Raw genomic sequence first — 23,653 nt, 5'->3', positions numbered from 1 at the left:
TGGAACCGTTGTAGTGTTTGTTGGCCCATGTCTCTTAGCCACAGATTTTCCTTCTTTTGTATCCTTTACACACGCTAAAATAACCCATTCCTTATTCTATTATAATTTCCAGAATATTCAAGTTACGCAATAGTATAATTATCGTTTTATTCTTTAGTTTTAAGTCACATTTTAGTTTGGAATTCAATGTGATTTTTGTCACTTCTAGTTCCATCTCTTTTCCTTCACCTGTTCAGTATTTGTGATCTTTAGTAACTTTGCGTGCGTCATTAATGCCAAAAACAATACGACCATTCCCGAGGGGATAACGATTTAATATGTGCTAGCGGGGTGGGGAGGGGAGGGATGATAGGTTTTTTAGATTCGTTTTTATTGGAGTAATATACATGAATTATTGAATGACTTCACTAGAAAGTATCTGGTTTGTAATTCACAAGCCTTCTTCTAAGCCCGTAGATATTGATTTTGGGTAATGTATTCAGATCTTCCAAATTTATAATCTAATAAGAAATATTATACAAAGCAAACCAAAATGAAGACTCTAAAACTTTTTACTTTACCTTATAACCGAATTGTAAATGAAGGTCTGTAGTCTTAGGGTGATATCTAAGATCAATTCGTTCTCCATTTTCCCGAATAATATACTTTGCTCCAGGATACTGGGAATTACCTCGTTGAACTAATTCCGTCAGCCTAAAATTAATTTATTAATTAATTCAAACCTAATACCACAGCCAGGATTACCACCCCTAATGATTTATCACTATTTAGTGACCTTTTATATTGCCTAAACACAAAAAAAAATCACTAAATCAGCACATAAATCATTAGATTACAGAAGAAAATCACTAAATCAACCAAAAAAACACTAAAATCTAGTGATTTTTCCTCAATGTGTGGCAACCCTGAGCATGGCCATATTACAAACTAATCAGAGTAAATAGATGTTCTAAAATATCCAATTATTATTCAAAAGTTTCAAGAATCTTCAATAATGTATAAAGTGAACTCCTACCAGTAAAATCGACCGTAAATATAAAATTGACAGTAAAATATAACAGTGAAGTAGTTGAGTTTCATTGCAGCAAAAATATTTTTTATAATGGTCAAATAGTTTGAAGGAGTAAAGAAGCTCAATATTTTCTTTATTATACTATCATTTTGCCCCATTTTCAGGGCGATTTTTAGCGTTAACGTAAGTTTTATCGTTTCTGAAAATATCTCAAAAACTACACATTAGCTTAAAATGAATCTCCGTCAAACTTACGTCTGATACCTATCATAATTCTATCTACTTTTTTAATATCTTTGGTTACATTTTTAATTTTAGTTCAAATTAATCTCAGTAGTACAGTTTCTAAACGAAACCCAAAACAAAAGATTCACTATTAAACTACAAGAGATATAGCACCTTTTTTCCATAATTTACTTACTACAGCTTAGGAATAGGCAGATTCTTTCAACAGGTTCCAAGGCCGTATCAATGGGAGGGTTAGAGTTTGCCCCCCCCCCCCCCAAAAAAAATTGTTTGTTCACCTCGAAAAAACGTAACAAAAATCCATTTAAACAAATTGTTGATGGGTTTTTTATAAGTTTTGTAGCCCCACCCCCTCGAACAAATACACTGGATACAGCCTTAAGAGGAATGCATGCAAGACTTTTTTCGTTGAAGTTCTTTTCAATTTTCTCTTTAATGAAAGCCAATATATCTAAATGGATAAAAGAAAAAATAAAATTAAATTAGGACCAGTGTAAAATGTTATATCAAGGGAACTCCATGTGAGTAAGAAAACACAGATTGAAAGTCTATATATCTAAAAGGAGAAAAAAAAATAAATTAGGATCAGCACAAAATGTTTTTACTCTAATTCGGTCAAGGTGGCAAAGACGTTATTGTGGCAGCTTTGTCCGGGTCATGAAGATTGCCCTTTTCGGAAGGAAAATAATGCACTGGTTAGCCATTTCAGCGACATAAATACTCTATTGAGATCTCATGACGAGACTGAAACTGCTGTTCTAACATTTGTCATAATTCGTCCTACGGAAGCACCATGCCTCCCTGCCACTGCCTACACCTCTCTATTCTCAAAATTTAATGAGCTACATCAAGTTGTTTTGGGAATGTCTTCAAAACTTGACAAGAATTAAGCTTCCCACAATTAGCCAAGCCGACTTCAGTGCTAGATTCACATGCAACTGCTATCGCCTCAAAGGTGCCGGAAGTCTTATCTGACCTCTTAAGCGAAAAGCTACTATAGACCAAATTACTGGACATGAACTAATACGTAGCGAAAAGCCCATCAATGACAAGTGGTGTATCAATATGGACAAGTCTGCTACGGAGGACTTCTGCTCGTCAATCCAGAATGTAATCTCCGATACTACAACAAAAGTGGTCTCCAAGCGGTTTTTTGGAATACCACGTAATATTCCTGCCGATGTTGATATTACGGTACTTGGAAGTCAACACGGTATCAAAGATGCTAAAAGATTGGACCTATCTAAGTCTGTGAAACTCAAATTTTTGTATTCTTTTGCTCAATCAATGTTTTTCAAGTATGGCCTCAGGGTGGGTTATAAAATTTTTCCTGTTTACGAGTTTTAAGACCTACCCGAATGCTGTTTTAAATGCCGATCACTAGACCATCTGCAGAACTCCTGTCCCAGCGTTCTCCCGAAATGTGCTCCTTGTGGAGGGCCGCACATATCAACAAAAGATGAGCCATGCATTGCCGATCCCAACTGCGCAAACTGTAGCCAGAAACATCCTTCCTATAGCTTTTCCTGCCCTGTTATTAAGAATCGGAAGTGCAACTCCACCTTTCAACCATGAGTGCATCAGTCTCAGTTATTTCGTTTAATATGAATGGCACCAAAGATAAGGATTTTATTATTGATGAGTTGTACGGTTCCTACGATTTGGTATGTCTCCAGGAGCATCTTCTCACAGCTTCAAGTTTGAATTTTTTGCGTCGAAGTCAGCATCATACTGCGTTCCTGAGTCCAGCAAAAGTTACTGGCGGTCACCCTTCCGGTGGATTAGCCTGTGTCTTTAGACGGGACATTCATCTAGACCTCCCCAGTACTCTTCTACTCCAAAGAATTTTTTTGGCTATGCGTGTTGGCAGTATGGTATTTATAAACTCTTATCTCCAATATGAAGGATATTCGATCAGATCCTGACTAAATTCGCAAAGGCTTGTGGTCTGCTGAAGAATATTACGAATCAGGTAGTGTCAAACTCTCCAAAGTATATAATAATTGGGGACCTTGATACTGATATAATCGATCTTCTGTGAGAAGTGACTCTCTTTTTGAGTGTCTTCCATCGTACCGCATTGTGTCCAAATCCCGCAAATTTTCGTATGTTCATCACTCTGGAAGTACAAGTGATATTGACCACATTATTTGCTCGCCTGGTATTATCTCTTATTCTGCTTCTGTCCATGTTAACGAGCAAAATACTGAACACATGCCAATTTCAGCGACATTTACAATGGATATTGATTTATCGAAAACCAATTGCTTGCGAGAAAAATCGAAGTGGTTTGAAAAAAGCAACTGTAGCAAAGCCAATATACCGCACTACATCTCTACTTTGACAGCCCTTCTTTCTACCATACGTGCCGTATGGCACGTATCCATATCATCTTCTTCAGTGCCAGATACCTACGAATGGTAAAGCCGATATTGACTGTTATTATAACCAACTTCTGACGTGTATGAAAAAGGCAAAAGAAGCTGCAGTACCTCGGCGACGTATTCGTAAAAGAACAAAAAAACCTATCTGGTCAATGGACCCTTGTTTAAAGTCAATAAAAAATAAAGCAAAACTATGGCTCCAGATATGGAATGAATGTGGTCGGCCAAGTTTTTGGGTGTGTGGTTGATTTCTAACGTAAAACTAAAACCGAATATAAGCGTTATCTGAGGTCGGCACGTTACCGTGGTATGGGTTTTCCTGTGAGTAGGAAAGATTGGCGAAAAGTGATCAATTCTGATAAGTTAAATGATCATACTATGACAAGTAACTGCCTTCCCCCTTCAGCTTGGTATAAACATTATTCTTCGATTTTTTCGGTGATTAACTATTCAGTGCATTCTGTATATACTCGCCTCTTACCCTCCTTTTCAGTACAACGCTTTCGCATCGCCATATAGTGCCCATATCTTTTTCTTCCGTAATTGATACTGTGAAAAGTTTAAAATCTGATTCAATAGATAATGATGGTATTCCTAAAATACATTTGCCGGTTGATTGCACCCCCCCCCCTTATGCCTCACCTTCAGCTTCTTTACCAAATATGTCTATCTACTTCAAGCGTACTGTCCCCTACGCTTTTTAAGATTTGTATTTCTAGTGCGTTGGTAAGATGTCAGGTACATACCTTTCTGGTCTTGCGGATGTTTCTTTCTTGCGTATGCTGACAATTTGCTTCTGATTAGCCGTTCCTAGAGGGTCTTTCCCAAATGGTCTCTATAGTTTCTGATGCTTTCTTTGATATTGGCCTTTCACTTAATATAGAAAAATGTGATTTGTGTCCTATAACTGTACTACTGCTACTCCCCTTCACCGTAATAACTTCATTCACCTCTTGTTGATTGTATTCGTTGGCTTGGTATCTCTATTACTAAAAATCTTTCGAGCTTACGTCAGCCTACTGTTTGTGATATAAGTAAAAAGATCCAGATTGGCTATGCAAAGATTGATGTAAACAGAGGAAGTATAACAGACATGCGCTAGCCAAACTTTATTCTACTTTCTGTGATCTTCAGGTCTTTTCCCCCTTCTTAATAATGGTAATTTAAAAAGAATCTGGATATTTCAAATTTTGAAAATTTCTTTTGTATCTTCCACCTTGGACAAAAACCGGATTCTTGTTCGTACATTTTCGATTCTTGATATAATTTTAAAGTTGGAGATTCTACACAGAAAACTCTCCAGTACAGCTTCTGGGCGCCTATCCCCTACCACCGTCTTATCCGTTTCTTTCGTTGATTTTGTGTGTGTATTTGTTTTTCTCTTTGTTTTTTTTTTTAAATTCATTCCTACTCCGTCATATTTACTTTATGTATCGTGTGGGTGAAAAATAAATAAAATAAAAAGCAACGAAAGAAATATACTAAAACTAACTATTTATATCAATTTACTGTTCGCATAAGAATACAAAAATTAGAAAGAAAAAAAGAAACAGAGATTAAAAGTGTAACAAGTAGCAATAAAGAGATTAAACAAATTAGAATCAAAGAATAAAAATTAAATAAATCAATAGCAAAAAAAGAAATATAAAAACAACCAACTAATTATATAAACTTACTTGGCATGATTCAAGGGAGTTACCATCTCAGGAAACGTGAGGTTTTGTGCTATCGACCTTGGGACACCAACTTGATCAATTCTCAAATTCGGATCAGGGGTAATGACAGTACGCGCTGAAAAGTCAACACGCTTGCCCATAAGATTACCACGAATTCTTCCTTCTTTGCCTTTCAGACGGGCTGAAACGAATGAAAAGAAATCATTTTCTTCTTCAATTATACTAAAATGATATAGTTAATCCCAACTATAGCCTGTCGCTAAATATGGCATGCAAAGGATATTTAATGATGCTGTTTTTTCTGAGTAAGCTAAATAATTCAGACATAGAAAATAAAAATGGGAACAACAAATAAATAAAAGACAAACTTTTAAAATAACAGCAGAAAAATATTGAAAAAAATCTCTAGTCTTTATTAATAGGAAAACATCACTATCTGGCCTAAACAGTACAAAAAAAAACAACAACAAACACGCTCTGAAAACAAAAAACTAGTTTATACACATTTAGTCAATACAAGCGTAGCAGAAGCTTTTATTTGGTATTCATCCAATCTCAAACCTGTTAGCAGAACAGAAATCTTGATGAAAATAAAAGCTGGCCTAAGAGGAGATAAAAGGAAAACAAAGACACAAAAAACCGCGGTCCAAGAAAAAAAAAACAATCTTGCCTATTTGTTCATTTTTAAACATCTTCTGTAAATACGAGCATAGACAAAGTTTAATAAAGTTTAAATGCAGGGGGAAAGAGTAGAAGCTTCTTACGTACTAAAATAAACTTGAAACTTGTCAGCAGCATGGAAAGCTAACATACTAGTAAACCTGGCTAAACATATAAGTAAAATAAAGAGATTGAAAAACGCAGATTTTTGAAAGTAAAAAAGGAATAAAGAAAATGTTTTAACGCTGCAACATTGATCCTTGAGATGGAGGCCCTTACCTTTATGTCGCATCATAAAAATTTAGGGCGATGGGGGTATGATCTAAGTGCTGTTAAAACGACTATAGTAAATTCCTAAATGCCGCATTTTTTTTTTTTTCAATGAATGAACAGTTGTAGGATTATCTTATTTATTTTGGGCTATGAAAAATAACGTAGATTTGCTACAAAAGTTGATTTGAATTGAAATCATGAACCTGTACTAACTAGCTATGTAAATAATGCATCAAACCACACTGTCTTTCCATTTATATAAATAAGATAAAATATTGGAATAAGTCAAGGGTAAATCTTTACGCAATATAGTAAAAGAAGTTAAAATAGCGTTTTGGCGTTTTTCATGACGTACTATAAATTTATTGAACTGAATTCAGGTAAACAAAACAATGTTTATACGATTTACTTTCGATTGAGATCTAAGATCTTTAACTACTAGACACCAAATCACGCTAAATAAAGCTGTCTCAGCTAGATAAACAAAAGCTAAGAGCTCATATGGCACTTGTGACGAGGGGAGAACAGCTAAGAGCCAAGAGATCATATGGTATGAGCTCTAACAAAATTCTATAAAACAATAGATTGATTTAAAAAGGAAAATAAGAGACTTAATGCCTGTCAGGAATTAAAATAAGAGCTCTGAGTCACGATGTCCTTCTAAATATCAAAATTCATTAAGATCCGATCACCCACTCGTAAGTTATAAATACCAAACTTTTTCTCATTTTTCCTCTCCCTTTAGCCCCCCAGATGGTCGAAAATGGGAAAACGACTTTATCAAGTCAAGTTGTGCAGCTCCCTAACACGCCTACCAATTTTCATCGTCCTAGCACGTCCAGAAGCACCAAACTCGCCAAATCACTGAACCCCTGCCCCCAACTCCCCCAAAGCCAGCGAATCCAGTACGATTATGTCAATCACGTATCAAGGACATTTGTTTATTCTATCCACCAAGCTTCATCCCGATTCCTCCACTCCAAGTGTTTTTCCAAGATTTCCCCTCCAACTCCCCGCAATGTCAAAAGATCTGGTCGGGATTTGAAATAAGAGCTCTGAGACATGAATTTCTTCTAAAAATCAAATTTCATTAAGACCCGATCATCTATTCGTAAGATAAAAATACCCCAATTTTCACGTTTTCCGAAGATTTCCGGTTTTTCCCTCCAACTCCCCCCAATGTCAAAGGATCTGGTCGGAATTTAAAATTAGAACTTTAAAGCACAAGATCCTTCTAAATATCAAATTTCATTAAGATCTGGTCGCCCTTTCGTAAGTTACAAATACCTAAATTTTCAACATTACCCCCCCCCCCCCAATTCCACCAAAGAGAGCAGATCCGGTCCGGTTATGTCAGTCACGTATCTTAGACAGATTTCTATTCTTCCCATCCAGTTTCATCCTGATCTCACCGCTTTAAGTATTTTCTAAGATTTCCGGTCCCCCCCAACTACCCCCCCCCCCAATTACGCTTGATCCGGTTGAGATTTAAAATAAGAGATCTGAGTTACGAGGTCCTTCTAAATATGAAGATTCATGAAGATCCTTCTAAATATGAAGATTCATGAAGATCCGATCACTCCTTCGTAAGTTAAAGATCCGTCATTTTTTCTTATTTTTCAGAATTACCCCCCCCCCCCAATAAAGCGGATCCGTTCCAATCATGTAAATCACGTACGTAAGACTTCTGCTTATTTTTCCCGCCAAGTTTCATCCCGATCCCTCCAATCTAAGCGTTTTCCATTATTTTAGGTTCCCCCACCCCAAACTTCTCCCAATGTCACCAGATCCGGTCAGGATTTAAAATAAGAGCTTTGAGACACGATATCCTTCTAAATATTAAATTTCACTGAGATCCGATCATCCGTTCGTAAGTTAAAAATACCTCATTTTTCTAATTTTTCAGAATTAACCCCTCCCCCCAACTACCCCAAAGAGAGCGGATCCGTTCCGGTTATGTCAATCATGTATCTAGGACTTGTGCTTATTTTTCCCACTAAGTTTCATCCCGATCCCTCCACTCTAAGTGTTTTCCAAGTTTTAGGTTTCCCCCTCCCAACTCCCCCCCCCCCCAATGTCACCAGAACCGGTCGGGATTGAAGATAAGAGCTCTGAGACACGATATTCTTCTAAATATCAAATTTCATTGAGATCCGATCACCCGTTCGTAAGTTAAAAATACCTCATTTTTTCTAATTTTTCAGAAATAACCCCTCCCCCCCAACTGCCCCAAAGAGAGCGGATCCGTTCCGGTTATGTCAATCGTGTATTTAGGACTTGTGCTTATTTTTCCCACCAAGTTTCATCCTGATCCCTCCACTCTAAGTGTTTTCCAAGATTTTTGGTTTCCCCCTCCCATATCCCCCCCCCCCAATGTCACCAGATCCTGTCGGAATTTAAAATAACAGCTCTGAGACACGATATCCTTCCAAACATCAAATTTCATTAAGATCTGATCAACAGTTCGTAAGTTAAAAATACTTTTATTTTTCCAAATTAACCGGCCCCTCCACTCCCCCCCCCTCCCCAGATGGTCAATTTGGGAAAACGATGTAATTTAATCTGGTCCCGTCCCTGATATGCCTGCCAAATTTCATCATCCTAGCTTACCTGGAAGTGCCTAAAGTAGCAAAACTGGGACCGACAGAATTAGCGATTGCTATATGTCACTTGGTTAATACCAAGTGCCATAAAAAGGATAAAGATCCTCCTGAGCCATTGCTGGCACATAGGGTGTCGAGTCGACGTTTCAGTTGCTGAGTGTTTTTTACAGGGACAAGTAGCAGGCTTGTCACCTTACCTTGCTGCAGCAAGGATTGAACCCGGGGCTCAGCTAGATACGAGCATATAGATAGTGAAATAAATTTTAAAGAAATACGACAGCACATTAGAAGCATTTTTGGTATTCATACAATCAGAGCCATCAATCAAGCCATGAAGTACAAAGCAATAAAAAATAAGATAGGAAGCTAAGGTAAGCTTTCATATTTAATGTCACCGATTTCCGAATAAAACAGTAAATTAAATTCATATAATTGCAGAAAAACATTAATGAAAATATGTAGAACTAGAACTACAGCGAATATGGAGGAGAGAAGGGGTCCCAAAATCTATCCAAGTTCATCGTATTCTCATATAAATCACCCCATGAAAGAGAAGATAGACAATAAAACTTAAAACGAAGAGAGGTTATTGAACATCGCTCTATTATATTGTCTTAAAAATTCTTCCTATCCCAATCCAATAGCCCTTGCATTTGAGCAATCGTTCTTAAAAATTAGGACAAAAACTCTAACTTTAGTGCAACAATCTCTATTCACTGAAAGTTTGAACGCCGCTCTTTACTTTCAGATGAAAAAACTTGGTTCTTTTATTTATTTTCTGTTTGTTTGATTTTTTAAAATTACAATTAAAGCCGATTCCTTTAATGTGTATGATGTTATCAAAGCTCCTTTTTAAAGAATTTGTATTACACTTTGCAGGATTCGCTTCTTATTTACAGTTCACAACCATAAACAGCCCCTGACGGCACTCACGATGCCCCCCTTCCGCCACCTAAAAACGTCATCCTTTATGTTACTACATGCTTTTCTACAAAAAGAGCGATCAAGAATAAATAAAAGGTGTTAAATAAATTCACCTACATTTTATGGATTTGACGGGCCTTCCCGATTTTTGCATGGCTCGTTGCAAACCTGGCATGTCATTATCAACCATAGTTGCCACGTGAAACTGCAACATTCGAATATTCTCGTGAATAATATGAGCTGCAGCACCAGATTCTTCATTTCTAATAAGTTCGTTGTTAGCTGAAACAAGAAAGAAATAAAAGCCTTCCTTTAAACATGTGGTCCACCATTTTTTTTTAAGCATTATAGTAAAAAATTTTGTTGAGATGTATTGATCTCTTCCTGTTTTGACTATTGATACAAATAGTAATTCTAATACGTTAATTTTAAGCTAAGTATTACATTCAATTAATTTTAAATGCAATGTAGAGCACTTTAATGAAGCATACTGAACATAAACAGGGGCTTAATTTGCTATGGGGCAGGGGGGACTGCCCCTGCCAGAGCTCGGTTCCCCCTTCCCTCAGCTGAAATTTAGTTTCTTCAAAAATATTGTAAAAACTAAGACAAGCCTGGATAATTCAAGTATTCACAGAAAGGGGTCAAATTTATTTTGTATATCTTTACCTTTATGGTACTATATGCCTCACTTTTCAATTTACACTGTCATTTTTGCTTTATTTGGGAAAATAGGCTTCAACTTTGCCCTACCCCCAGGATTTTGACGAAATTACACCACTGTATATAAGTATTGATCTCCCCTTGTTTTGACGGTTGATCCGAATGATGATATTGCTAATGATAATAATAATGTTGCTCCTTCCTATGTTATACATCCTCTGTTAAATTATTATGAAAATTATCTTTAACAAAAAAATTACCAATATAAACTGGTACACAATAAGCTACTCGGTTTTTGGCAGACTATGGATTGCATATATGTCAAGTTGAGGAAGCAGTCTCAAACCCAATGAGGTTCTGGGGCGTTAAGAAGGAAGGAATGTTATCTCCTCATGCTTTCTTGGGCCACTAGGGCCACCTAGAGATGGGCCACTAGTATCCTTGACCCTAACGCTGCCATTAGCAGTTGCATTGAAGGATATAACGAACAAATTAATAGACACCCATAGTGTTTCAAGTTAAGGCAGAATTGTATCTTTTGTTTAATTAATTTTCCTGCACAATGTTATACATTTTGTTTTTCGTTTCATTTGTCATTTTCCGAATTGTGTTATTATTGTGCCTGTATCAGAGTATCAATTTCGTTTATATTTCGATTCTAGTCATAAACGAATAACAGATTCAATATTGAAGTATAGCTTGCCTCCTCATCTAAAGACTACTCTAAAAAAGTAGTCTAAAGACTACTTAGACTATTAAGTCTAAAGTCTAGTCTAAAGCATTCTTAGTCTTAAACGTGATCTCGTCTTAAAATGACTTAGTCTTAAAATGACCTCGGCAATAGCCAAATTGCTTGCACTAACGTCGTCTTCCGAAAGTGAAGATTTCAGTTTCAGAGATCCAGTCGAACATAAACAATGGCAAAAATTTATCGCAGAAAAATCTGGGAATTTAAAAAAAAACCTAAAACCCTGTAAAATAATGTCAGACCGAAATGGAAACTGCAACACTGGAATATCAATAATCAGAAAGAGAGAGAGAACGGTTTATTAAAAAACTTTCGTAGCTCTCGGCTAATTTGCGGTTGCAAAAACATTAAAAACAAAAATTGTGCACTGTTAAACATAGATTTAAAAAGGGCGCAATGAATTACAATATCGGTTTGTCCATATAGAAATCAGTTTGAACTTGTCTGGTTCTGCTGTCAGGCAGACCGTCTGCGGGTAAGATGTCTGAATGGGTTGGGTCTAAAAGCAATGTTTTTCCAAACCTCATGACGTTCTAGGCACTGAATATTTAGTGTAATGAATGCTTCTTAGAAAGGAATATCTCTAGAGCCCAGGATAATCCTAGCTGCCCTTTTTGCACTGACTCTAGGTCGTACATCACTTAGAAACCCCACTTAGTAGAGTTAAAAGTCCCCCATCTTGAGCAAAAACAAAAATCACTTTCGCATGGTAACCAGCAATGTGTCTCTTTTTTTTTATTATCCTCTTTCTTTTTCTCCTTTATACTTTTTTTTAGCCGCCACTAGTCTTCTTTTTTATTATCCTCCTTCTTCTCCTTTCTCCTTTTTTTAGCCGCCACTAGTCTCCTTTTTCTTATTATCTCCTTCTCCTTTCTACTTTTTTAGCCGCCACTAGTCTCCTTTTTTTATTATCTTCCTTTTCCTTCTCCTTTCTACTTTTTTTAGCCGCCACTAGTCTCCTTTTTTATCATCCTCCTTCTTCTTTCTACTTTTTTTGGCCGCCAATAGTGGTGAACCTGAACCTAACCTTGAACCATCCTGGAGAGATATTTAGGCCGGCTCATTGGAAAGAAAATTGCAATATCTATGTGCTTTTTGTAAGTAGCAAATAAACTATTTGAAATATAGATATATAGGAATATATCTATATATTATATCTATATATATATCTATATATGAAATATAGAAATATATATTGAAATACTATTTGAAATGTATTATTAGAAATAAAATATAATTTTTACCCAAACTGTATCTTCATATACAAGTTGATATAACATATGAACGACGTCACACATGGTCGTTTACTGTAAAGAGCGGCTCGAATTCAAATGTTGCAAGGGTTCTGCTAAGAAAAGCTGAAGTCTTTTGCATGTGTGTGATATATATTTAACTTAACAAGTTTTCTTCTTCTTTTTTTAACTGATTCCTTTGTACGAAGGAAACCTTGATAAGTATTAAAAGGAACGAAATCTGAAATCGTAAAGTATTATTCTTAACATCTTCTTTTTCATATTTTTCTTTTTCGTTCATATGACGATTGTTATGGTTTACAAAAAAGGGAACTATTTTGGTGGAACTGTGGTTCACTACGACCTCTAACAAAAATAATCAGATTTTTTTATGTAAATTTAGTTTTATTGTAATTGTCCCCTCATTGTAATGATGGGACAATCCAAACAGTAGGCCAAACCAACAAATATAGTAGACACACTTACCTTTGATTATATCACCTAGCTTGTAAGTCAAATCGTCATGACCCTTAGCAGATCCAAACATAATAACCGTTGGCCGGACATTTAGCGGTGGTACAGGAATTACAGTCAAAATCATCCAATCAGGTCTTGCAAATTTTGGATCCATCCCGAGGATGTGACACTCCTCGTCAGAAATGTGTTTAAATATTTCATAGACACGTTCAGCGGTCAAGGTTAATTTCCTTTCCTGTGAGTCTTCATTGACGTGCTTCCATTCTGCGGTCAAATCGAGGGCCATACGACGAATTTTTGGCTGATATCGACCACAGCCACCGTGACCAACTTTCTTGGCCTGAAAAATGAACATTTAGACATAAAGGACATTGGTAAGCATTTTTGTTTTAAGATAGAATTTTCGTGAATTGTAATGCACCAAAAATAGCATAGTAATTTTGTAGCAAGGGAAGGAGGAGTTACACAGAGGACAGAAGTATCAAACCACAAAACAAAGATCGAGGCAAATATATTTCATATCTTTAGGATGGGGAGGGGGGGTATTTTATTGTTGTTTTTTTTCATTTTTTTTTCAATGAAAATACCGAAAGTGGCATTTTTCCATACTAATTCCAAAAAAGGTGCCTTTGGGGGGGGGGGGTGTTATTTCGTTCATCTTTTGATATTTTTTTTTATGAAAATGCCAGAAAATGTATTTTCAAACCCAAACAGAAAGAATTATCTATTGGGGGAGGGGGGAGAAACTGAGACGCCTAAATGTGGGTATGTAATTTAATATGCAATTTTTAGTGAAAAACTTTGGAGAAAATAATTACCGTTTAAAGTGAATCCTTTCCCGACAGAGGCTGTTGATTACACAACATTAACCTAAGGCGTATTTTCGCTGTTCAAACAAACTGTTAGTAAATAAAAACATATAATTTACCTTTGAAGACCTAATATCAACATGACGAACTGAGAGGAATCAGGATAAAATAATTTATCAAAGAGCTTGTCTTCCATTTCTGAAACCAATTTGGTAAGAGGCTGATTTTAAGAATAAATAAAGTAAAAAATAATAGTAACTTAACAGCTCTGGCATTAAAACAATTCTACTACATAGCAAAAAGACACCTAGTAATGATAAGTAAAAGAGCTATAATGAGAAAAATGTTGAGATGGCTTGGGCATGTTCTGTGGATGAATTATGGCAGATTGCCAAAGATCGTCCTTTTCGGCCGACCACACAGGGCTAAACGAAAAGAAGGTCACCTGCGGTTGGATTGGGGGTGTCGTAAAGAAGGAAGAAGGAAGGTGAAAAGAGGGAGGCTTTAAATAGAGGGGATGGAGGAATGGGCGTGGCTGTGTTGGCCTCAGGCAGCGAGCTTTTAGTGGTAGTAGTAGCAGTAGTAGCAATTCAAGTGCACTGACCAGCAATGATTCGTATTGTTGATGACAAGATATTTGAATAATTGTCTAGAGGTAATTGAAACGCATAAATTATACAAAACTACGAATGACATGGTGAAATGTCTTAAAAATTTGGTGTACAGGAATCTCAGCCCCCCCCCCAAATATTGCTTTTAACTTTGTCCATATAAGCAAGTTCGAAAATAGTGTTATTGGTACGCAGTACAATTCTGAGCCGAAGCCACATGAAATTTATGAAAGGGATGTAGGCCGAATTACTTACTACAGTTGATTTGGTTTTAATTAAACTTTTAACTTATAATTAACTTAATCTAATGAAAAAAGCAGATTTTTGATAATTGCTCGGATATAGTTCAATTTCTGATACAAAATTTCAAATTTGAACATTTAATTTTTTTCTTCAAAATTAAGGTTCTAAAGTATAGTCAGCAGAAGGTTCCATGTCCCACCCACGACCCTCCAAAATATAGCCATGACCACCAGCGGGACCTGCGCCCCAGGTTAGAAATCAAAGCTCAAGACATGTAGAAACCAAAACCTTCCTCTTTTTCATTTTTAATATTCTACCCCCTAAGTTCCTAAAAAAAAATTATTAAAGCAAAAAAATCTGACAGATAAATAACAAAAAATAGTCAATATGGGATAATAAATCATTCCCTTTTAAATATTTCTTTTAATAACTGCTTTGCTTTCTTTCTATTTTGTTGGGTTTTTACATTTAATGCTTCCTCGCTGCATAAGCATATTAATGATATTTCCATGCACATAAATTAAACATACATTTTCATTTATAAAGACAAAATAAATATTAACACAACCATGTAAAAATCCTTGACTCAAAAAGATTGGGGGGGGGGTCAATACGGTCCCAAGTCCGCAAATGGCGAGAGTTGGGCTGGGAGCTTAGAACCCACACCTGAAATCTTGAGGGGCAACCCTCAAGAGAATCAAATCTGCAAACAAACGTTTACAATAGCCTCGAATACATTATCTCCCAAAATAACGACCCCTGCATGCCTCCGGACCCATTTACGGCAAAAAAATCTAAAGATGGGAGCGTAAGAAAGACGAACCAGATATCCAATAAAGAGCAACATCTTAATGAAACGAGACATTACTACATAAGTATACTTGATCTCAGTGGAATAAGAGGACAGAAAATGGATTAGAAAAGTTTGGTGATGGATATACTATGGCATCTAGCGGTCACCCTTTCCTCCACTGCAATAGAGTATGAATTCTGATGTTACCATTCGCACAAAAAGCAATGACAAACTGGAACCCAATTAGTGAACGCCTGATGTCAGCCCGCTTCATATCAAATCATACAAAAATATGCCATGTCATCAGCTGCTAACCAACATGTAATCAGCTGTCAGCAACTAAGGAAGGTGATGAAGAGAAGAATGCTTTCTACTACATGCTGCAAATAGCCACTAAAGATGTTCTCCAGCACGCTATACTCTGTGTGGTTGGCGATCTAAATAATAAAGTTGGTGCAAACCTCCAGTACTGTTCTGAGCTTCTGAGCCAACATAACGTGGGAGATAGACGAAAATGGAATACTTCTAATCGAGTATGCACTAAGCAACGACTTGGTAATATGTTGCAATATGTCCGAACTCCCTTAGTGAAAGAACAGTGACCTCAACCAGTTTGGACGCATTCAAGTTGTTACTGGATAGGGACAAAAAACCATGCCCAGGCACCAAAGATGACACAACCCACTCGCATCATGTTTCAAATATTTTAATGTTGTAAGTGTAATGCATCACCCCTCTAAACCCCCAGACATTTTTCCCACATTGCCAACATTTCACACCTCTCGATCTTGGAAAACAATTTCAACCTCTCAAACACATCTTTTATGCCTTGTTTTAGAACTTCTCAAGAGTATTGTCTACTCTTAATAATTAGCATGAGCTAAGAGCTCATATGGCATTTGTGACGAGGTCGGAAGAGCCAAGAGCTTATATGGCATGAGCTCTAGAAAAATTCTAAGAATCAATTGATTGATTTAAAAGGAAAATCCGAGGCTTAATGCCGGTCGGGATTTAAAATAAGAGATCTGAGACACGAGGTCCTTCTAAATATCAATATTCATTAAGATCCGATAACCCACTCGTAAGTTAAAAATACCTCATTTTTTCTAATTTTTCCTAACTCCCCCAAAGAGAGCGGATCCAGTCCGGTTGCGCCAATCACGTATCTACGACATTTACTTATTCTACCCACCAAGTTTCATCCCGTCTAAGCGTTTTCCAAGATTACCCGTTTCCCCATCCAAATCCCCCAATATCACCAGATACGGTCGGGATTTAAAATCAGAGCTCTGAGACATGAGGTCCTTCTAAACATCAAATTACATTAAGATCTTATCACCCATTCGCAAGTTAAAAATACCTCATTTTTTTTCAATTTTTCCTCTTCCTCCAGCCCCCCAGATGGTCAAATCGGGGGAAACGACTGTTATCAAGTCAATTTGTGTAGGTCCCTGACAGGCCAACCAATTTTCATCGGTTTAGCACATCCAGAAGCACCGAAATCCCCCCACCCAACTCCCCAAAAAAGAGAGCGGATCCATTCCAATTATGTTAATCACGCATCTAGAACTTATACTTATCCTTCCCATTAGGTTTCACCCCGATCTCTCCACTCTAAGCGTTTTCCAAGATTTCCGGTTTCCAAGATTTCTGTTTCCCCCCTCCAACCCCTATGTCCCCGGATCCGATTCGAATTGAAAATTGAGCTTCTAAGACATAAGATCTTTCTATATATCAAGTTTCATTGAGATTTGATCCCTCATTCGTAAGATAAAGATACCTCAATTTTCACGTTTTCCAAGATTTCCTGTTTCCCCCTCCAAATCCCCCCAAAGTCACCAGATCTGTTCGGGATTTAAATTAAGAGGTCTAAAGCACAAGATCCTTCTAAATATCAAATTTCATTAAGATCTGATCAGCCGTTCGTAAGTTGAAAATACCTCATTTTTTCTAAATTTTTCCGAATTACTCCCCCCCTCAACTCCCCCAAAGAGAGCGGATCCGGTCCAGTTATGTCAGTCACGTATCTTGGACTTGTGCTTATTCTTCCCACGAAGTTTCATCCTGATCTCTCCACTATAAGCGTTTTCCAAGATTTCCGGTTCCGTCCCTCAACTCCCCTCTATGACACATGATCCGGTCAGGATTTAAAATAGGAGATCTGAGTTACAATGTCCCTCTAAATATGAGATTTCATTAAAAAAATACCCCTAATACCTCATTTTTTCTAATTCTTTAGAATTAAACCTCCCCCCAATTCCCCCAAAGAGAGGGGATCGGTTCTAGTTATGTCAATCACGTATCTAGGACTAGTAGTTATTTTTCCCACCAAGATCCCTCCACTCTATGCGTTTTCCGAGATTTTAGGTTTTCCCCCTCCAACTCCCCCCAATGTCACCGGATCCGGTCCAAATCCCCCCAAAGTCACCAGATCTGTTCGGGATTAAAATAAGAGGTCTAAAGCACAAGATCCTTCTAAATATCAAATTTCATTAAGATCAGATCACCCGTTAGTAAGTTACAAATACCTTATTTTTTCTTATTTTTTCGAATTACTCCCCCCCCCCGAACTCCACTAAAGAGAGCGGATACGGTCCGGTTATGTCGTTTACTTATCTTGACTTGCGCTTATTCTTCCCACCAAGTTTCAGCCTCGTCTCTCCGCTTTCAGCTTTTTCCAAGGTTTCCGGGCCCCCCCCCCCCAATGACACTGGATCCAGTAAAGATTTAAAATAAGAGATCTGAGTTACGAGGACCTTCTAAATATAAATTTCATAAAGATCCGATCATTTCTTCGCAAGTTAAAAATACCTCATTTTTATTATGTTTTAGAATTTGCCCTCTCACCCCCCCCCCCACTCCCCCAAAGAGAGCGGATCTGTTCCGGTTATTTGTAAATCACGTATCTAGGACTTGCGATTATTTTCCCCACCAAGTGTCATCTGATCCTTCCACTCTAAGCGTTTTTCGAAATTTTAGCCCCCCCCCCCCACTCCCCCCAATCTCATCGGATCCAGTCGGAATTTAAAATAAGAGCTCTGAGACAAGATTTCCTTCCAAACATCAAATTTCATTAAGATCTGATTACTCCATCGTAAGTTAAAAATACCTCATTTTTTCTAATTTTTCCGAATTAATCCTCCCCCCCCCCAACTTTCCCAAAGAGAGCGGATCAGTTTCGGTTAGCGTTTTCCAAGATTTTAGGCCCCCCTAACTCCCCCCAATGTCACTGGATACGGTCAGGATTGAAAATAAGAGCTCTGAGACACTATATCCTTCGAAAAATCAAATTTCAATAAGATCCGACCGCTCCTTCATAAGTTAAGAATACCTCATTTTTCAGAATTAACCCTCACCCCACCTCCCCCAAAGAGAGCGGATCCGTTCCGGTTATGTCAATCACGTATCTAGGACTTGTGCTTATTTTTCCCACCAAGTTTCATCCTGATCCCTCCACTCTAAGCGTTTTCCAAGATTTTAGGTTCCCCACCCCAACTCCCCCCAATGTCACCTGATCCGGTCGGGATTTAAAATAAAGAGCTCTGAGACACGATATCCTTCCCAACATCAAATTTCATTAAGATCCGATCACCCGTTCGTAAGTTAAAAGTACCCTTTTTTTCTAATTTTTTCGATTTAACCGTCCCCCCACTCCCCCCCCAGATGGTCGAATCGGGGAAACGACAATTTCTAATTTTATTTGGTTTGGTTCCTGATACGCCTGCCAAATTTCATCGTCCTAGCTTACCTGGAAGTGCCTTAAGTAGTAAAACCAGGACAGGCTGACCGACAGAATTTGCGATCCCTAAATGTCACTTGGTTAATACCAAGTGCCATAAAAAGCAGTAACATATTTTGACTTATAAATTTCAAAGTTTATTATCACATTTATAATCAATAGCCTAAGAAACCCTAAAAAACTAACTTCAATGATGATAAAACACTTTTTGTGAAAAATCTACTTAATACATTTTTACATTGTACTGTTATATTAAAATTGTAGTCTCAGATTTGAAGTCTCCAAGCTTAGAAGCCCAGAAGTGTAAACACTGATCAGAATTAAATATTATTTGTGAAACTCATATGATGATATTAAATTAACAACTTATAGCCCCTTGGATAGAAATTTTCTTAAGCCAAACTTTGAGATGACAATTAAAAATCAGGCGAAAGATTCCCCAAGAATTTGCTGACGTAATGAGATTTGGTTGTACAGCCAGCAGCTATAGCTGGTGAGTTTCCACTTGTTGCGTAGTAATTGGAAAAACTTTCAAAAGTAGGCGGTGCCAAGAAAAATTGCAATGAAATTCATTTGTAATTTGTATCAGTTATTAAATAACTTTAGAGCTGTACACGTCAAAACTTGTAAGAACTTGTCCTTTTAGAAAGCATAGGAGTGTACTTTACAGAAAAAGATCAGAATATGGGAAATATTACATTTGAAGAATTTATGCTGGAAATACGAAATGAAATATTCAAGCTAAGAGCTTTCAAAACTTATAATGGTGTCGATACATTTAGAAGCCACAAAGAAGAAGGACGAGCAAAACAGATGTTTACATTGAGAATGAAAAGTGAACTTTTGGCAAAGACAGTGTATTCTTTGGTAAATGGTACATGTTTTGCACCAAAGAATACTGCTGAGATTGCTACAACCCAAGAAACGCCGAATCAGCAAGAACAAAGCAAAACAGATGTAGATTTATCAGCAGAAGGATTATTGATTGATGTCCAAATTGCCAAACCAATTACGAAAGAACTGAGCATATATGAAAGACTTAGACAAAGGCTTGAAAGACATAGAGAAAAGAATGGACAAATTGCCGAGCAAATTACAAAAAAAAGAGTATTTATGAAAGACTTGGACCTGATGTCAACGTAAGAGAAAAGCCTGGCAAAGAGTTTAACAAGAAGACACCAAAATTGACTAATGATAAAAAATTCAATCACAGCAATTTTAGAAGAAATTATCAACCAAATAGAGCAAAATATACCAGAAGGACTGGTAGCCTAGGTTCTCAACCTCAGATAAAGTTCAATAAAAACAAACAAGTTCGGGGACCAGAAAAAACACCAAGAGCAAAGTTGATAAATAAACGCTGTAAGTATGGATGAGAATGTTATAACAACAAAATGCTATATTTTTTATATTAGTTTGAAAAATTTAAGTTGTTATGGATATTAAAATTGTTTTTTTTTTACACTTTGTTTGTCATTCTTGAAGATGTTCTCTTTGTCGTAAATTTGGATATATAGAGAAAAAGAACATCTTCCCCAATTCTATTTGGACACAGAAAAGATAATTTTAGCAAAACCAGGCGACAATGAGTGAAGATAACCTCTTCATCACACCCCTGTCGGTTGAGCAGATAATACTCACTTCAAAGTAAGTAACGGGAACCTGGGAGCTAGCTAGAACTACTTAAATATATAAATAGGTCTTGAAAAAAAAACATTCTTTCACTATTAGCTAACTCAAACATGGCCATCCACATTTAAAATCGAGGAAGAGGCAAGTCCTCCATCCTATCCCTTTTTAAGACAAAAATAAATGAATGTTGTCATTATCTGACAATGAGGTAGCCCCTCTAAATTTTTTTAAGTGATGTCTGGTTTTAAATATTTTCTTGTCAGAAAAACCCCTCCAAAGAATATTCCGGAAAATCTCCCAATAACAGGTGAAAGTTGTTCCCCTGGAAAACTCTCATATGGAGAATTTCTGCCATGTAAGATCCCCCAATCCTGTGGAAAAATCCACCAGATAATTCCAATCACGATTAAAATCTCCCCCGGAAAATATCCCATAAATTAAATTTAGTCAGCAAAGGTAAAGTGGCAAAAGAATTTCTTGCAGGAATTCTGGTAATTTCCCCAGTGTAAACATTTTCCCTGGAAAGCTCACCCCCAGAAACAATCACCAAAAAAAATTTATCAGGCGGAAAATTCCCAATCCCCCCCCAAAAAAAATGTCTATATGCTTCCAAATGATAAATACTATACATAAACAATTAAATTTTGTAACTTACAGCCTTTTCCCCAGAAACTGGAGGGGTTCGTTTCATCACCAAATGAATAGTTATTGGACGTTTTAACTATGGGGTGAAGAAATTGGAGGGCTAACTATCATCCAATCTTTATGGACAAACAGTTCGTGGTAACGAATACATCGCAAGAATTGGATTCTTATGCTGATTTTAAATATATAAGTTTCATAAAATTTAGTCGTACCTATCAAAAGTTGTGAGCCTTAGAAATTTTGTCTTATTTTGGAAAATAGGAGGAAACATACCCCTAAACATCATAGTATCTTAACGAAAATCACACCATCACATTCAACGTATCCGAAAACCATACTGTAGAAGTTTCAAGTTCCTATCTACAAAAATGTGGAATTTCGTATTTTTTACCAGAAGACTGATCATGGGTGCGTGTTTATTTGTTTTGTTTTTCTTTTCTTTTCCCCATGGGTGATCTAATCGACCTACTGCTCCTAGAATGTTGAGAATGGGCTCATTCTAACGGAAATTAAAAGTTCTAGCGCCCTTTCTAAGAGACCAAAAAATTGGAGGGGATCTAGGCCCCCCCCACACTCATTTCCTCCCAAAGTCACCGGATAAATTTTTTTATCTGGTCGGGATTTAAAATAAGAGCTCTGAGACATAAGTTTCTTCTAAATATCAAATACTTCATTTCACCAATACCTCATTTTTCTAGTTTTTCTGAATTACCACTCCCCCCCCCCCCAACTCCCCCAAAGAGAGCGGATCCGGTCCGGTTATTTCAGTCACGTATCTTAGACTTGTGCTTATTCTTCCCACCAAGTTTCATCCTGATATTTCCACTCTGTTTTCCAAAATTTCCGACCCCCCCCTCCCATTGACACTGGATCCAGTCGGGATTTAAAATAAGAGATCTGAGTTACGATGTCCTTCCAAATATGAAATTTCATTAATTTCCAATCACTCACTCGTAAGTTAAAAATACCTCATTTTTTTATTTTTTTTAGAATTAACCCTCCCTCCAACTCCCCAAAAGAGAGCAGATCTATTCCGGTTATGTCAATCATGTATCTAGGACTTGTGCTTAGTTTTTCCACCAAGTTTCATCCCGATCCCTCCACTCTAAGCGTTTCCCAAGATTTTAGGTTTCCCCCTCCAACTCCCCCCAATGTCACCAGATTCGGTCGGGATTTAAAATAAGAGCTCTGAGACACGATATCCTTCTAAATATCAAATTTAATTAAGATCTGATCACCCGTTCGTAAGTTAAAAACTACCTCATTTTTTCCAATTTTTCAAATTAACCAATACAACAATTTTCCAATAATACCAATTGCCATCAAAACGAAATGAAAATGTCAAAAACTGGTAAAACTCTCAAAAGCCATTTTTTGGTTCTCTTTTTTCTACTGAAAAGGCTTCTGAATATGAAGTCAAAATATTTTGACTTTTGTCATTATTTGTACATTTTTTATTCTTGCTAAGTAAAACCATATGTAGCTTAAACAGGAAATCACGATTTTTGATGCTAGATTAAAAGTGTTTGTTGCGAGATTACATGCTAATACTTTTGCTTTCTAAGTTGAAGTTATAGTTTAGAAAGGGCATATTTTTAAACAGTAATTTTCATCTTTTTTTTTTTTTATTCCACAGAATCTCTAAGGAATAACAACGATAATATGATACTCAATTTCCAGTTTTATTTACATAGAGCGAAAAAAGAAACTTTTAAAAAGAGTGTTAAAAAAAAATTAAGCTTTTTAATATAGGAATACCAGCTAAATAGATCTATGGTTGTTATACATACCTGAGTACTAAAAAGAAACAATATAATAAAACAGATATATAAGTAATACATATGCCAGTAATAGATATATGACTAAAAATTGTAATTGTTACCTGGCTTAAACTAAGGTCTTCTTGATCCCTAGCCATGTCCATTTCGTCACCGCCTTCGCAGATGTTTTTACCTTTGCAAAGGTCATAAATAGCTGCTAGTCTTTTTCGGGGCTGTCCTTTGGTTTTCAAAATTACTTCTTTGATCTTTGGATTATTCTAAAATCAAAAACAAATTAGTTCAGTTTCATAAAAGCGAGCCTATTTTGGCGTTTACAATATCTCATAATAGAACAAAAAGACTGGACAAAAAAAAAGACAGAAAGGGATCTAATAGTAAAATATACTTTAATTAAAAAAGGCATACTTTTTTTCAGATGCATCGTATTATAACTATAGTTTGCAATTTAAAATTTAAACGGAAATTAAAATTAGCAACTATATTCATATGTTTGAATAGATAG

The 23,653-nt window shown here is 36.6% G+C and overlaps 1 protein-coding gene across 2 annotated transcripts in view; it reads right to left on the bottom strand.

Moving 5' to 3' along the window:
• Positions 1 to 23,653, bottom strand: part of LOC136038575 (DNA-directed RNA polymerase II subunit RPB1-like) — an 89,492-nt gene that overhangs the window by 27,601 nt on the left and 38,238 nt on the right. For both annotated transcript variants that reach the window (XM_065721754.1, XM_065721755.1), the window contains exons 4-8: positions 23,253 to 23,408; positions 12,908 to 13,238; positions 9,896 to 10,060; positions 5,319 to 5,499; positions 561 to 693 (exon numbers count right to left, since the gene is read on the bottom strand). In XM_065721754.1, the coding sequence (XP_065577826.1) occupies positions 561 to 693; positions 5,319 to 5,499; positions 9,896 to 10,060; positions 12,908 to 13,238; positions 23,253 to 23,408 (966 nt within the window). The remainder of the gene's footprint in view (positions 1 to 560; positions 694 to 5,318; positions 5,500 to 9,895; positions 10,061 to 12,907; positions 13,239 to 23,252; positions 23,409 to 23,653) is intronic.

Source organism: Artemia franciscana, chromosome 18, assembly GCF_032884065.1.
Source record: "Artemia franciscana chromosome 18, ASM3288406v1, whole genome shotgun sequence".
NCBI classification, from domain to species: Eukaryota; Metazoa; Arthropoda; class Branchiopoda; order Anostraca; family Artemiidae; genus Artemia; species Artemia franciscana.
This window is presented reverse-complemented; position numbering and strand designations above follow the sequence as displayed.